We start from the raw sequence: 14091 nt of genomic DNA, 5'->3' as shown, positions 1-14091 counted from the left end.
CCTTGGATTTTGTCAGCTTTTTGGGTGTTAGGTATGCTCAAAGGCCCTGCCTGGGACCTTATTACAGCTTATTGTTTAAGGGCCCCTCCAGGGATTTTGTTGTTTGTCAACCCTTTAATGCTCCAAAGGCCTCGATTTGGGATTTTGTTATTAACCTTGTCCAGCGTAAACGTAGGTTTCTTCTGCTTATCTTTGCAAACTATTTTTCCCGTTATATTTACCGCATTGCAAGAGTCCGTTTTATCTATTTTAACTCTTTTAGTTTTTAGGTTGAATTTAACCTAGTTCTGCAATTATCACGCTCTATAATGTAATTTATGCACAGTATTGTATTCTTTTCGTTTGGTCTATTAATTATCACCCTGTATGACGCAATTTATAGTACAGCATTGTATTTCTCGTTTTGCATTTTCTTCCTGTATTGTATTAATCACGATGTATTAATAGCACAATATTGTATTTTTCATTTCGCTACGTAATCTCCCACACTGTAACCGTATTTAAACTTAGTTTTCGTCCTTTTTCTCTTGTAACTGATGAAGGTCTAAGACCGAAACGTATTTCTATTAAATTTTTAACTTTTTAACTTTTTTTACCGTCAGAAGTTGTCCGTCCTTGCTTTATCAAACGTTTTTAAATTCATTTTTGCGGTGAGGCTTGGACTGTGAATCTTCATTGATCCTCCTGACGCAGTGGCATTCTTTGTTGGCTTGAGGCATTTTATAACCGTTTTATATATATATATATATATATATATATATATATATAACCTTAAGATAACGTAACGCAATAATCAGCACCATAGCAACTATTTGAATTTGTATTTAACCGCCAGCATTTAAATTCACCGGTCATTCGTTGATGTTGCCTGATGAGTGTGGTCACTTGTTGACCATACGAAACAGGTCTGTAGCAATAAAACGATGAATCACTCCTGAAGTCTTGAACTACATTTATAAATATATATATTTATATTTATATAGCTTTGTCACGCTGGCAAGAAACCAGCGTAAGTATGACATGTTTTGCGTAGTGCACTCGGGTACCTACCCTTCCTAGTCCCCCTTCCTGCAAGGCTAATTGATTAATTGAAATTAATTAATTAAGCAAACATTAAAGTTTACACCTTATGGCGTTAGTTCATTAGCGAACAGCAGCCCCCTAAACCATCCCAACAGTGCACTCTGCACTAATAAATGACTGTCGCTTGTTTCACCTTCAACAAATGTTCAACTGGCTCACGATGTTCTTCCTCATCTTCTTCTTCGTCACTGTCAGTGTCAGATTCGTCTTCACTTTCTTCACTTTCTTCACTTTCTTCGCCAACGCTTTCTTCCCTTTCCAAGTGAACAGCTGCTTTTTTGCCAGTAGAATGCAAATGTAAGTCTGAATTCCCTGACAGTGCAGTGAATGCCGAACAAGCAGAGTAGACAATTGAAGAGCGTGCAAGGCGTTTGATGGTGTCGTTTTCGACAAGGTCGGTTACGCTCGCTTGATCTGGAAATTCTGCAACAGAAAACAGAATTAACCAGTGTGTAGCACTTGATGTAAATATCAGGATATACATTGTGTGAAGTATATATATATATCACTTTCATATACATTGTGTGTAGCGTTCTCACTGATCCCTGATAAAGGGAGTTTATTTCCTCTTCCCTGTCTTGGTCTCGGAGGATATTCCATGGTATACCACGAAAGTTGCGTACAGTGGAACAATTTGGATGAAGAGATAAAAAGTTTATTTCCGCGTTTATTTAAACAAACCTTGACTAAGCAATTTCTAAGTTCTTATGCTTAATGCTAGCTTAGTACTTTTTCTTTAAGTTACTATCGCTCTTAATTAAACAATGCTCTGTCTATAACTGGTACTGTTACTATTCATATTTCTTTTTATATTTATATGTATATATATATATTTTTTTTTTTCTCTTTCTACCTCTTCTTTTCTTTATTTTTCCTACAACCGATTTAAAGCGTAATAATTCTTGTAACTACTCAGCTCGCTTAGTTTTTACTCTTTTGAGTAGTATTTTTTCTTGCTTAAGTTTAATGTGTTCTTTTGCTGAATGATATTCTATGTAGTATGCAAAATAAAATGGTTGTTGTTGTTGTTGTTGTTAGTAGTAGTAGTATTTGTACCATGCCATAGAAAATACAGCCATTCAGAATACTGGACAGCTGTTGTATACTCGACGGTGAACCCAACCGCTGCATTGATTATGTTTCACCTCTCAGTGTAGTTTCTATCGAGAAAATACAAGTGACTCGTGGGATAATCCACGGTATTCCACTCTAAAGCGTTGTATAACTGGTATATAAATAGCTGACAGCATATCCTTCTTACCTATGCCTGATAAAGGGAGCTTATTTTCCTCTCCCCGGTCCTTTTCAAGTTCCGCAGCCACCGTTTTGAGGTACTGGCTGAAGACATCTGTAACCTGACGGTTATAAGCTTGAAGTGCTTTGGCAAATTCATCCGGAAGATCTTCCAAAATTACCTTCAGGGAAAAATAAAACCATAAATGCTACATTTACGCAATTGTAATTGTTAGTAAACACTTCTGTGAGCGGTTAGTGAGGTATGAGGGTAAAGTATCAAACAGAGATGGAACAAATAAGCTAAGGATTGTTGATATTGCAGATGTAAATGGATTAAAATAATACCGTGTTGTGAAGTCTTCGTGTTTAAGTTGTTCTGTCGCAACAAATTTATTTTGGCGGCGTTAACCTTTTTCCTCCATCAAAGAAGTCTAGAAATGCGAACTAACTCAGGTTGATTATGACGCACATACAGTAATTTGAATTAAATGAATTTGAAATCGCATGAACCCTTAAGCAAACAAAATATAAAGAAATTTGTGAGGGGCGTATCTAACTAAACTCTAAAACTAGTCAGTGGCCTGTTCCACTATGTCCAATAAGATGAATGGATCTGATAGAAAAAAACACAAAAGAAAATTAAACGAAAACAAAATAACTTATGAAGGAAGTCTTACTTTTGACGTCGGGCACGAGCGGATTCTTCGCTTGAAAGAAGCGTGAAGGAATCTTCGACCAAACAAGTGGCTCAGAATAAGAACCATTTTCCTCATGACGTCTTCAGAAAATTTGCCTGTAACAGAGAAAAGGAAAATATAACACAATAAATATATATTTGAATATCGTATGATGGCAACCGTTGTGATCGCATTGAAGCTGTCCTTACCTTTTAATCCTGGTTGACAAAGATCATGAAAGAGCCCGCGTTGCAGAAAACTGACCAAGACGTAGTTGGACGGTTCGTGATAATGAAGATGAGTGGCGAGTCCGGCCATCTCTTGAGGAGCTCCAGTTTCATTGTTTATAAGACTCTGCAAAGGAAGGAGCAATGGAGAGAGTTTACTTCTGCCTTGTTGCACAACATGATATAGGCATGGGTAGACACTTGTCATTCGTACTATTATGGGAATTTCTTGTGCTACTTGTTGTGCATCTTATACCACATGCTTAACCGTAAACACGAGGAAAGGTCAGACAAAAGACGTTCTATTCTTAGTGTGTACCGCACGATAGAATTTCCTTTCGCTAAAAATACAGCTGAAGTCTGTTCAGCCAGCATATCCTAAAGCAGCTGTATAGGTATCGGGGCGCCTGCTCGATTTCCACAATGAAATGCTACCTTATCGACAGCTACAAGAAATACACGTCCGGGGAGGGGGAGGGGGAGGGAGAGGGGGAGGGAGAGGGGAAGGGGAAGGGAGAGGGGTAGGGTGAGGGGATGGATCCCATCTGAAAAGGTCGGGGATGCCCTTCGTCTCGCTCAGGGGTGTAAATTACGGATTTTTAGTCCCACTTAGGATGTTCAGGAGGAAACGCTACTATTTTAGCCGTCAATGCATCTCTTAGGGTCGCATTCTAAGAAACAATAAAAAAAGAACGTGGCCATGCTTTCTTTTGGTGTTCTCACAGTGATATCTTTTAGGGGTCAAATTAAGTTTTTGTCACGCCCAGATTGATCTTGTCAAGAGGTTTAATTAAACTTTTCCCACGAGCATCCCCGACTTTTTCACATGGGAGTTCCCCCCCCCCCCCCCTGGGAGACACGATCACACACTGTAGTTAAGAAATCGATATAAAAGGCTTCTGATAGGAAACGTCGTGCTTCTAAAAAGTTGTGTTGAATTATTAACTTGATTTAACTGCAAGGTATTGCTAGTTTAGGGGAATTGAGTACAAAAAAATTCAGAGGGATACAAAAAAGGCTATGGAAAGGTTATATCCTGCAGGAAACTGTGGTGGAGTCTTGATCTAAGGCGTTAAGGGATCTTCGTGCATTGCCACTCACCAATCTAGCAAGGAGCTCGATGCTGAAGAGAAAGTGCTTCTTGATCTGACTCTCCATTTCCGGGTGTTTTCGGCATATGAATGGGTGAGACAGCAATGCTAGAGCCTGGAAATAAAAGAATGAACAAAGCATTTTAAAATTAGTTCTTTTTATCTTATTCTTTTGATTTAACGAACTGACGTAGCGTATTTGAATTTGTACTCGGTGTATGTTTATTGAGAGCATTCTCTCAGAAGTGGTAATAAGATCCTAATTAAGATTTGGTTTCCTTAATCCGGTCCCGAACCATTACAGTGTAATACAAGAGGCTCGTCCCGGTCCCGTTTCGAATAGTACAAGTTAACCATGATCGAATTTGTCCTTCATTAGACAAACAAAACGACGCTCAAAACGTCCATGAGTTAAGCTCGGCTATCAAAATATTTGACATATGAGAAAGTTCTCTAGATCTTTCCCACAAACCTTTGTCAGTGCGTCTTTCTTGTCGTCTCCTTTTGACGTCATCAGGAGCAGGCGCAGTACCAGAGATACGTTGATGGGGAAGTTCCCGACAAGCTTTGGAATGTTAGCTGTGATGAGGCGTTGGACCTTGCGGTAAGGAACTCCAAAAAACACAACATTCCCCACTGGGTCGAAACCTCTACGACCCGCTCTACCAGACATCTGAAAGTAATAGAACAGGGGAATGTCAAGTGGACTCCAAAACCCTGAGATTGTCGTGTCGTTCCTTGCCGTCCCAGAATGGTACCACTGAAGTACTCTAAGTCGCCACAAAAAGAGAACAGAGCCTCGAAATTTTAACTACATGCCTTTTGTCACATTCTGTCGACGGATTTCGTGCTACTATTCCCCTTGCAACACGTTATAGATCATTTGTGGCGTATCAGACAATCATCTAATTTGCGAGTAGCGACCTTCAAGTACGATCAATACGAATGAAACGACGTTTTTAATTAGATGCTTATAAGAATCTGTTCTAGCATCTTCGAATTTTTATGAAAAATGCACTAGAGTATTGTTTGTATGCATTACCAATAAAGGGATGCTAGGCTGCCTTGCTTATGACCTAACAGCTAGATCTTGGCAGGAATAAATACTGTACTGAATAAACTAATCTGAAGTAGGGGATCCGAGGATAGTAACTCCACAACTACTGGCCGATAATGACTCAAAGAAGTGTTTATTCAGTAACACCTTGCTCCGGGGGGTACTCCCAGAAAAATTTGGTGGGGTTGTGCGGCCCGCTTCCCAAAACCCTTACCCTATTTATGACCAAAGTCTGCGATTTTCCCCTACCCTATTTATGACCGGACCAAAAATTTGATACCCCGGTTATGACCGTTGCGGCTGACACAGTTACCCTAATCAAGGGCTTTTGCTTATGGTCTTATCACTAATGATGAAAAAGTAACTTCTTCTAAAAACATACCCAATTCAAGACTAGAGTACAAAAACCATACCCTATTTAAAACCAAAATGGCCAAAATCGATACCCTATTTATGACCAAAACGGCTGCAAAATCATACCCTTTGGGGCCGTACATACCTATATAGCCAGGAGCCATAATCGGGGACGGAGACCGTAAGCGCGCGCCATTTCTAGTATTGGGGTTGTCCCCATGATATGGGACAATTTTTCTATTTTTAGAACAAATTGCGCCATCATCTGCGGCACACGCGCGTACATTCTGCGAGGATTTGCGGATGTAGCGCGGGGAAATGGCTTCCGAAATTCCCGAAGTGTTCGACGCTTTTGGCCCACAACTCAACACGTTCATGTCTGTTGGAATTTTACTTCAGTATTTTCGTCGTCAGCTGCTCCAGTTTGCGAGAAGTAAGACAGTGTCGAATTTAGTTATGTCCCGCTTTATGTCACTGACCAAGTTGTGTTCCGCTGCTTCTTTGACTTCTTTTACAAGAGCTCCACATTACTCCCTCCAAGTTTTACATGTGTTGAAGATTAACAGCTTTTCCATAACACAGCAAAAACCTAGTTGGATATATTTGGATATAGCAGCGTTTCAGGACTTCAAAGTTTCCCTCCTCCCGCCACACGCTTGCGAGGATTTCGCCAGAGTCTATCGCGACCGAAAAGTAAGCCTGAAAAAAGCCTGAATTGTAAGCAACGCTTGACGTTTTATCAAGGCCCAATAAGTGACAAAGTTTATGTCTGTAGATGATGCTCAGTTTTGTTTGTGTAAAAAACCAACAAATTGTCTGTTGTCGATGAAGAAGAGCGCCCGCCGATGTGTTTTTTGTACAGTCAGTAAAACATGACAAATTGGACTCCCGCACTTTGGTGTGAAAACGTACATCGAACTCAGATAATATCTCTAGTTTTTAAATATGTTTAAGGTTGATAAATGTTTGAGAACATATTAAAAGCTTAGCTGAAAATATGTAAATACAGCAGAAATAATCGGCAAAGTTACGATGATGCTTTCTTTAAGGTCATTCCCCAGTACTGCACCGCGCATCCCTACTGCGCATAATTTCACACGTGATTAGCGCGCGCGCTTAAAAAAATGGCGGCTATTTCTTTACAGCTGAACCTCGCCATAGAGGTAAATCGTCATTTCCTCGAAAACGAGTATGGTGACCTATCATTTTTTTATGTTGTTTGGAGTTGAGTAATAAATTTCTCTATGTAAAATAAATATGGGCCAATTCTCAGTGTAGAACAAGAAACAATCGTCGGAAACGTGAATTTAGCATGCAATCGTGACTATAATCATGGTGCTATTGTAAGGATTTATTGGGTACAAACAAGGTGCTGTTGCTTGTAAACGAACACGGAGACCCCTCATTTTTATTTCAAAATTTAAGTTCCTATAATATAAACAATCAATAGGCAAAGTTTGAAAAAAATCTAAGTGCAGGTTCTATATTAGTGGAATGACCTTAATCAACTCGAACAACGATTTCGATTTTGTTGGTTGAGCTATCAAAACTCCTTGTCTATTTTATTCTCGCAGTGTAAAATTTCACTACGTTAAAGAAACACACATGATATTAGAAGCCTTTGGGCGTTGGGGAAAATTGTTGCAGCATCTCAGCACAAAAGACAACCAAAGAAATCTTTGTCAAGATTGACAATTGAAAACACCGACTCGGACTTGAAAGTGCACGCGCTGCACTATGCAAATGAGCTGCGTAAAAACTTTTGCACACTCGCCAAACAAACAGAAACGATAAGAAACTATCACAAACAGGTTTTGGTTATGATTAAGCATTGTTTGGGAAACTCTCAAATTAACTCGATACTAGAGTAAAGAGTTTTCTGTCATAACTTTTCTTCACAGAGCAAACGCAAATGCTTACGCGTTTAACTAGCGCGAGCAGATAATATTCATTCGCAGCGCGAAATTGAAGTCTTGTTTTCGACCCTGAAAAACTCACCTTTTCCATCAGCTCAGAGCATAAAACGACATATAAGAGCCCTTGATCTTAGTCCCTGCCTTATTCCCTGCCATCGCTGTGAAAAATCTGCAAGAGAATCTCGCAACTCTCATCATTTGATCACGCAACGTGACAAAATCCACGTAAGAGCGCCCGACATGTGCGTGGATGCACGCGGATATATGACGTCAGGATGGCGCAATTTGTTCTAAAAATAGAAAAATTGTCTCATATCATAGGTGCGTGCGGATCCTAAGAATTACGGTCTCCGTTCCCGATTATGGCTCCTCATATAGGCCATATAGGGGAGTACCCCCCCCCCTCCCCGGGCAGCTTGCACTTGATGACAAATAGAATTACAAGCACACGAGAGCTGCTACACTCTGAGGTATATTCAACAGACACACAACGGCACACACAACTGATAACATGTTTTCCTGGGTTCAGTACTATAAGAATACTTCAATCCCATGAAAATACAACCCCAGCTTACACACCACTTTATCTGCAAATTTTCACAGTAGCGAAGATTGTTCACCGACCTGTCTGTACTGCAGTGAGTTTAAGAAAGGTGCGTCTCCAGCGAGCACAACTGTCTTGCAAGGCATGTGGATTCCAAGTGCTAAGGTTCCTGTTGCTGCTACGACCTAAAGAGTCAGAAAAGTTTTTGAGGTGTAACAGAACAGTAACTCTCTTGAGAGAGAGGCTAAGACCAGGTGCGATGAGAACATGTCTCATAGTGAGACGTTGTAGTCGCGTTTAGCCCTGGGCCTTGATTTCCCTCAGTGTAATGTTCATAACTGTTATATTACTGTATGATGGCGCCTTAAATTCAAATACTAATGTAGAGAATAAAGTAGTTTCTGGTAGAAGCCATTCAGTATCAATTTGCTAATGGTCCCTTGATTCCACCGAATTCACATGCAAAATAGACCCTTCGCGTGATCTTGCCAATCATAAAACGTGGTCATGACCATGGAACGACACGAAATGGAAAGGATTTGTACACTGGTTGCCGCGCAAAGTTCACAATCCGCAAGCACTTGCAAATGAAGTCAAGACATTCTAAAACATATGCCTTGTGTGAATCACTATCTCCCATGTAAATGCTATCTGCACGACAGGATAACATTCAAACCTCTAAGCAATAACGTTGAAAGGGAGGGAAACGGGGCGGTCAGAAAGAAAATCATTGTTTACGTTTCAAATGAAGACATGTTAGGGGTATGTTTCAACTCTTTTGCGAGGGGCTGTAGCCTTGACATCTGGGACCTTTTTTTGTACAAATCTCTGGATTTTTAAACTTTCAAGCCGGGATGATTTATACAGGCAACAATAGTCTGAGAAAATTCGCTACGCCCTTTTCATTTCTATCATTCCTTTCGCACCACAGCCATTTTTCATGATTGATACTAAGATCACGTGATGGGGTTGTTGGATCGGGGCAATATTTTGAAGATGTCAATTTAAAACAAGTAGCAATCGAGTGTCAACCGACCCAAACCGTTCAGATACTTCCATTGATGGAATGTTACCTGAAGACATTTCTTCCTAAACAACATTTCCACGCAGGACTTTTTGTGGTTGCCAAGACCAGCATGATGGTGGCTAACTCCTCGTTTCAAGGCCCGCTTAAATATGTCTCCGCTTTTAACGAACCGTATGCGACCCAGTATCTTATTCATGTCCTGCAAAGTAAGCAATAAGTCTATGTTGAAGATGACGCATGTTAAAACAAATCTTACTGCATTGTTTAATCGCGTTGATAATTGAGTCTTTGATACACGACTTTAACGTCAGTGAATCACCGAAGAGTCAATAGGGTAGTAAACTTTTGTACGACTATATATTTGAGCAACAGAGCACTTTTTCGGTGTTTACATAGACTCATCTAAACACGAGGAGGGTTGGGAGAATTCGAGACAGTTAATTCGAGAATTCTCCCAACCCCCCGAGTGTTTAAATGTGGCAATGTAAACACGGAGAAATAGCTCTACTGCTTTTATAAAATAATTCTGAAAAATACGCGCGAACCTAAAACGTCACAACCGTGTCTACATACTCTCATCTAAACACACCTATCGACCAATGAGAGCGCGCGTAGTAGCTCAGTTATTTTATGGCATGAGAGCATTTGAAAAAACTACGACGGTTCATGTTAATAGAAAATTACTTCTGAAGGCTTGAGGAGACCATGAAACATTCCCGCAAAATTTAGTTGTTGAGTAAGATTTTGAACTATGGTCCTGGATATGTTTTCATCGATCTAATATAAGGCGCGAAGTCTGGAAAATATTTACAAGACAATTATAACTATGGCCGGAAGTGCCATTCATATGTTTTGGCGGTCTTCGCTGAAAATATCTCCCTATAAGCCAGTTTTAAGATTCGTAAGGGTGCTATGATCAAATGGTTTTAGTGAGAGATCAAAGAGAAGTAAACCAGTTAAAATCTTAGTCCAGTAGTCAAATCACTTGTCTCAAGAGGTAGCTCTTCCTCGAGCACAGACAGGATCGGCCGAAGACGAGAAACACAGTGAGCTCTGAAAACGAGAATGCGTCCAACAGTCTTTTATTTCTTTGGGTTACCTGTTTTCCAATTCCGTGTGTAAATGCCAATGTACATTCTGGCAAAGGTTCATCCAAAGCTGAAAAGTCTTCCTCATCTTCTTCATCTTGCTGGCTACTCAATCTGTTAACAGAATTAAACTGGCACACTGATTTACTATATATGTCTCGACATCATTCAACATTTGTTGCTGAATATTTTCTTATTACCTTCACTGAAAAAAAAAAATGTTGCAGACAGAAATTTTAGATCACACACCTATTCCGTTCGTGGATCAAGATCTCACAGTAATTTTTCATACCATAACATAACATAACATAACATGCCATAACATATCTTTTATTCTCCATTTCATATCCTGAGAGCTTTGTTCAGCGTCACCTGAGGGAGCTCCCCCAACCCCCCACCCCAAACACACACACCTCACACATAAGCTATGTAGGTATTAGTATCACCCAACTAGTGGACTAATGCAAATCCTGCATTTTGATTGGCTACGTTACTAGGGGACTATTAGTAATAGTCCTCGAGTAGCGAAATTGGCGCCATCGAGCGTGACGTTTTCTTTCGTTTTATTCCTAAATAAATATTTCTTCAACTTGCATTTGCTAACTTTATTATTACCTTTTCTGCCCGACTAGTTGGGTGATACTAAAACAATTAGACCCTTCGCCCTCAAGGGCCACGGGTCAATAGCCCATGAGGTGAAGCCTCATGGGCTATTGACCCGTAGCCCTTGCGGGCTACGGGTCTAATTGTTAATTAGCGCGCCAAAATGTAATGTTTTGGAATTGTTTGGTTCAAAGACAGGATCCCAGACTTTGCCATGGTGGTCTGAAATTGTTTGTGGAAATCAAAACAGCGTACTAATATCAACTTAGTCATCTCCTTTTATCGGTATTTTCATGCTCCATCAGAAAAAAGAGTGGCATCCTCAGATACTAGAGAGGACAGCTCCGCAGTTGGGTATGGAAGGTGATTCATTTTGGTGGAAAAGGGTCAGGATTTGCTGGGAGAACTGGGCATCAACACCCCGTCAGAATTTCGAGGAGTACATCCCCTGGTAATATAATATACAATGTTACAACAGATCACGAAATGTTGACCCTTGTATTGTTGGCGGGGATGACTCAGACGACATGTAACAGCTGACGTTTTGAGTGTTGTCTCACATGAGAGATGGGTCTCTTTCACTAGTTTAATCCTCTTTATTTGTTCATTTGTTTTGGTTTTTTTTTGTTTTGTTTTGTTTTGTTTTTTTAATTATTGCATTTCTACAAATGCAAAAGCTCTCTGATTTACTTTAACGAAGAGATGAAGTTTTCAATCTGGTGCACATAACCAGTCGATTTGTCAAAATTCATTAGGGACCATCACGGTCACAGAGTGACCCGCAAATAAAAAGCTTTTTCTAGCTGCTGGTAGATTTATTCCTGTTCCTTTTTCCCAGCAGAAATGCAGTCACGCTCTACTTTCCAATTATTTTCCAAAGAACAGATTCGACACACCACCCTCTCTGTTTCAGACATCGTACCGGTGCTTAGAGTCTAGCATCTCAACCTGCACCTGGCTACATTGCATGTACGCTACTGCTGAAGACATGTAAACTAACCTGTTTGTACAGTGAAACCTGTATTAAGTGGACCCCACATTAAGTGGACACACTCTATTAAGTGGACACCAGCGTGAGTCCCTAAATTTTCTTCCCACATATACCGTAAAATGAACCTGCATTCAACGGACACCTCTGTTAAGCGGACGCAGACATCATATTAAGCCATTTTGTTGCACAAAACCTGAAATAAGCGGACACTTCAAGGGCTTTCTACTTCTAAAAGCTCAGCTCAGACTCGTTTAATAACGATGTAGTTTTAAAGCAAGTAGATTATTCCAGATTGATGCATTGACTGACTGGACACTGTGCTATGAACAGTCTTAAATCTTACACTGTATTACACTGTGTTACAAAAGGGTTAATAATTAACTATTATTGCACAATATATTAGAACCTGTTTTGAGCGGACACCCTGTATTACGCGGACACAAGTGAGTGTTCCAAGGGTGTCCGCTTAACACAGGTTTCACTGTATTACCTTTGCGCTTTTTCTTTCTCTGTTTCATCTCTTGTCTTTTTCAGTTTCTTTTCAGCCTTTGCTCGCCTTTTCTCAGCACGTTTTAAGGCTCTGTGGCCGTCTCGTGCTCTTATATCTGCCTCTCGGTCTTCAAATTCCTTAGTAAGACGCCTGGATAGCATTTCGCACATCACACGGTCAAAGCTATTGGAACATAAGTATTTAAATTCATTCAAATTCATTTAAATTTAAATGATAATAATCATGGCTTTCAAAAACATCATTCCAAGTAGAGCAATTTACAATTTTTACTCTAAAAACAGATTTCATCACAAAAGTCTGCTATACCTGAACACTAAGGCTGGCAATTTATCTTGTGCTCTGAGCTGGTCAACAAGCTTTGGGAAATTCAGCCAGATGAAAAAAGTCCCGGACAAAGGCAATCCTAGTGCGCTCCATTCATCTTCAGTCGAGGCCTGCTTCTCTTTGCAAACGGAATTTAGCGACTGAGTCACGGATTGCACCTAAAATAATCGATAAACAGTGAATTGCAATTGAGGATTTATCTTTAGTTTCAGTAATTTAATTCAATTTTACATACCTGGCAAATGGGAAAATTGACGGAACCGCGATTTTGCAAAATGTGGGTAAGTAACAGAATTTGTTACTAAATAACATGCCGTATATTCAGTATAAGTTCGTGGGTTTGATTGACTTGTCTTTATTCTAAACAGCAGGAATTTTGGGCGCTAGATTCAATTCTCCAAATGTTCCAACAGCAGGCAAGAGTCGGCTTCTAGTGGAAGTTTTAACTTAAACAGACCCCTGAGTGATGCGCGCAATAGCTTGCGGGAAGCAAGGGCGAAGACCGCAATTTCTATTTAATGACGAAGGCAGTGTCAAGAATCCACCAAGTTTATCATTTTAGACGTTCTACTTTTCCTCGTCCCAACGAGATAAGAGCCTGGAATAATTATTGAGTATCAGCAGTGTCAAGAAATGGTTCAATAAGTCTTGACCGAGAAGAAACTTGTTACTTTACTTATAAAACGAAAAGCGCGCAAGAAGTTGTCACTCTGATTCCTTTAAGCAACAGGTAAATGCGCTGCAGATTCTGTTGTAACGTGTTATAGATATAATCATAAGCAGTATCATACAACATTGCTTCTACATGCAGTTTGTTATTTTACCTTCTCGAAGTGTTTCTCGTCGGCCCAGGACTTTAATTCCTTCTTTATTTCATGCTCATATTGTCGAGCATGACTCTTTTGAATGAACTTGTTTTCCAGGAAATATTTTTCCGGAGAAAGTTTCTGCAAAATGTAGATGAAATGAGACAAAAATCAGAGCTCTGCCGTCTGTATTTGCTCTACATAGATATCTTTTTTCTATTTTTGTTTTGGATTGATTTCAAGGATAAAGAGAAAAGAAACCTAGTTTAGAAGAAACAATTTTTACCGTTTGCCGTAAATGTAATTGTTAAAACCTCTTACAGCGGTTTTCAATTGAGTGTCGAAAGTAATTGGTTTTGGTTTTGGTTTTACCACGATTTGAGATTGGCTGAGTAATCTACTTGGTAAGTAATTGGTCTGGTTTTCAAGTACACTCAATAGAAACCGCTTTATGTCCAATTAATCAGTCAGAAAATTATTATTTATTATTATTATTCAACTTTCATACACTGTATAAACTCCGATTTTCTGATTGGCTTATTTGTACCACGTGATA

General features: G+C 39.7%; 1 protein-coding gene across 3 annotated transcripts in view; it reads right to left on the bottom strand.

The window, feature by feature from the left end:
- The window catches only part of LOC110066657 (putative ATP-dependent RNA helicase DDX60), a 39758-nt gene that overhangs the window by 9605 nt on the left and 16062 nt on the right, over positions 1 to 14091 (bottom strand). For all 3 annotated transcript variants that reach the window (XM_089280476.1, XM_089280475.1, XM_089280474.1), the window contains 12 exons: positions 13554 to 13676; positions 12712 to 12887; positions 12385 to 12567; positions 10312 to 10414; positions 9259 to 9411; positions 8266 to 8370; positions 4787 to 4987; positions 4325 to 4429; positions 3206 to 3350; positions 2997 to 3112; positions 2345 to 2498; positions 1217 to 1506 (listed from right to left, as the gene is read on the bottom strand). In XM_089280476.1, the coding sequence (XP_089136602.1) occupies positions 1217 to 1506; positions 2345 to 2498; positions 2997 to 3112; positions 3206 to 3350; positions 4325 to 4429; positions 4787 to 4987; positions 8266 to 8370; positions 9259 to 9411; positions 10312 to 10414; positions 12385 to 12567; positions 12712 to 12887; positions 13554 to 13676 (1854 nt within the window). The remainder of the gene's footprint in view (positions 1 to 1216; positions 1507 to 2344; positions 2499 to 2996; positions 3113 to 3205; positions 3351 to 4324; positions 4430 to 4786; positions 4988 to 8265; positions 8371 to 9258; positions 9412 to 10311; positions 10415 to 12384; positions 12568 to 12711; positions 12888 to 13553; positions 13677 to 14091) is intronic.

Source organism: Orbicella faveolata, unplaced genomic scaffold (assembly GCF_042242905.1).
Source record: "Orbicella faveolata isolate gen_17 unplaced genomic scaffold, um_ofav_v1 contig_47, whole genome shotgun sequence".
Taxonomy (NCBI): Eukaryota; Metazoa; Cnidaria; class Anthozoa; order Scleractinia; family Merulinidae; genus Orbicella; species Orbicella faveolata.
This window is presented reverse-complemented; position numbering and strand designations above follow the sequence as displayed.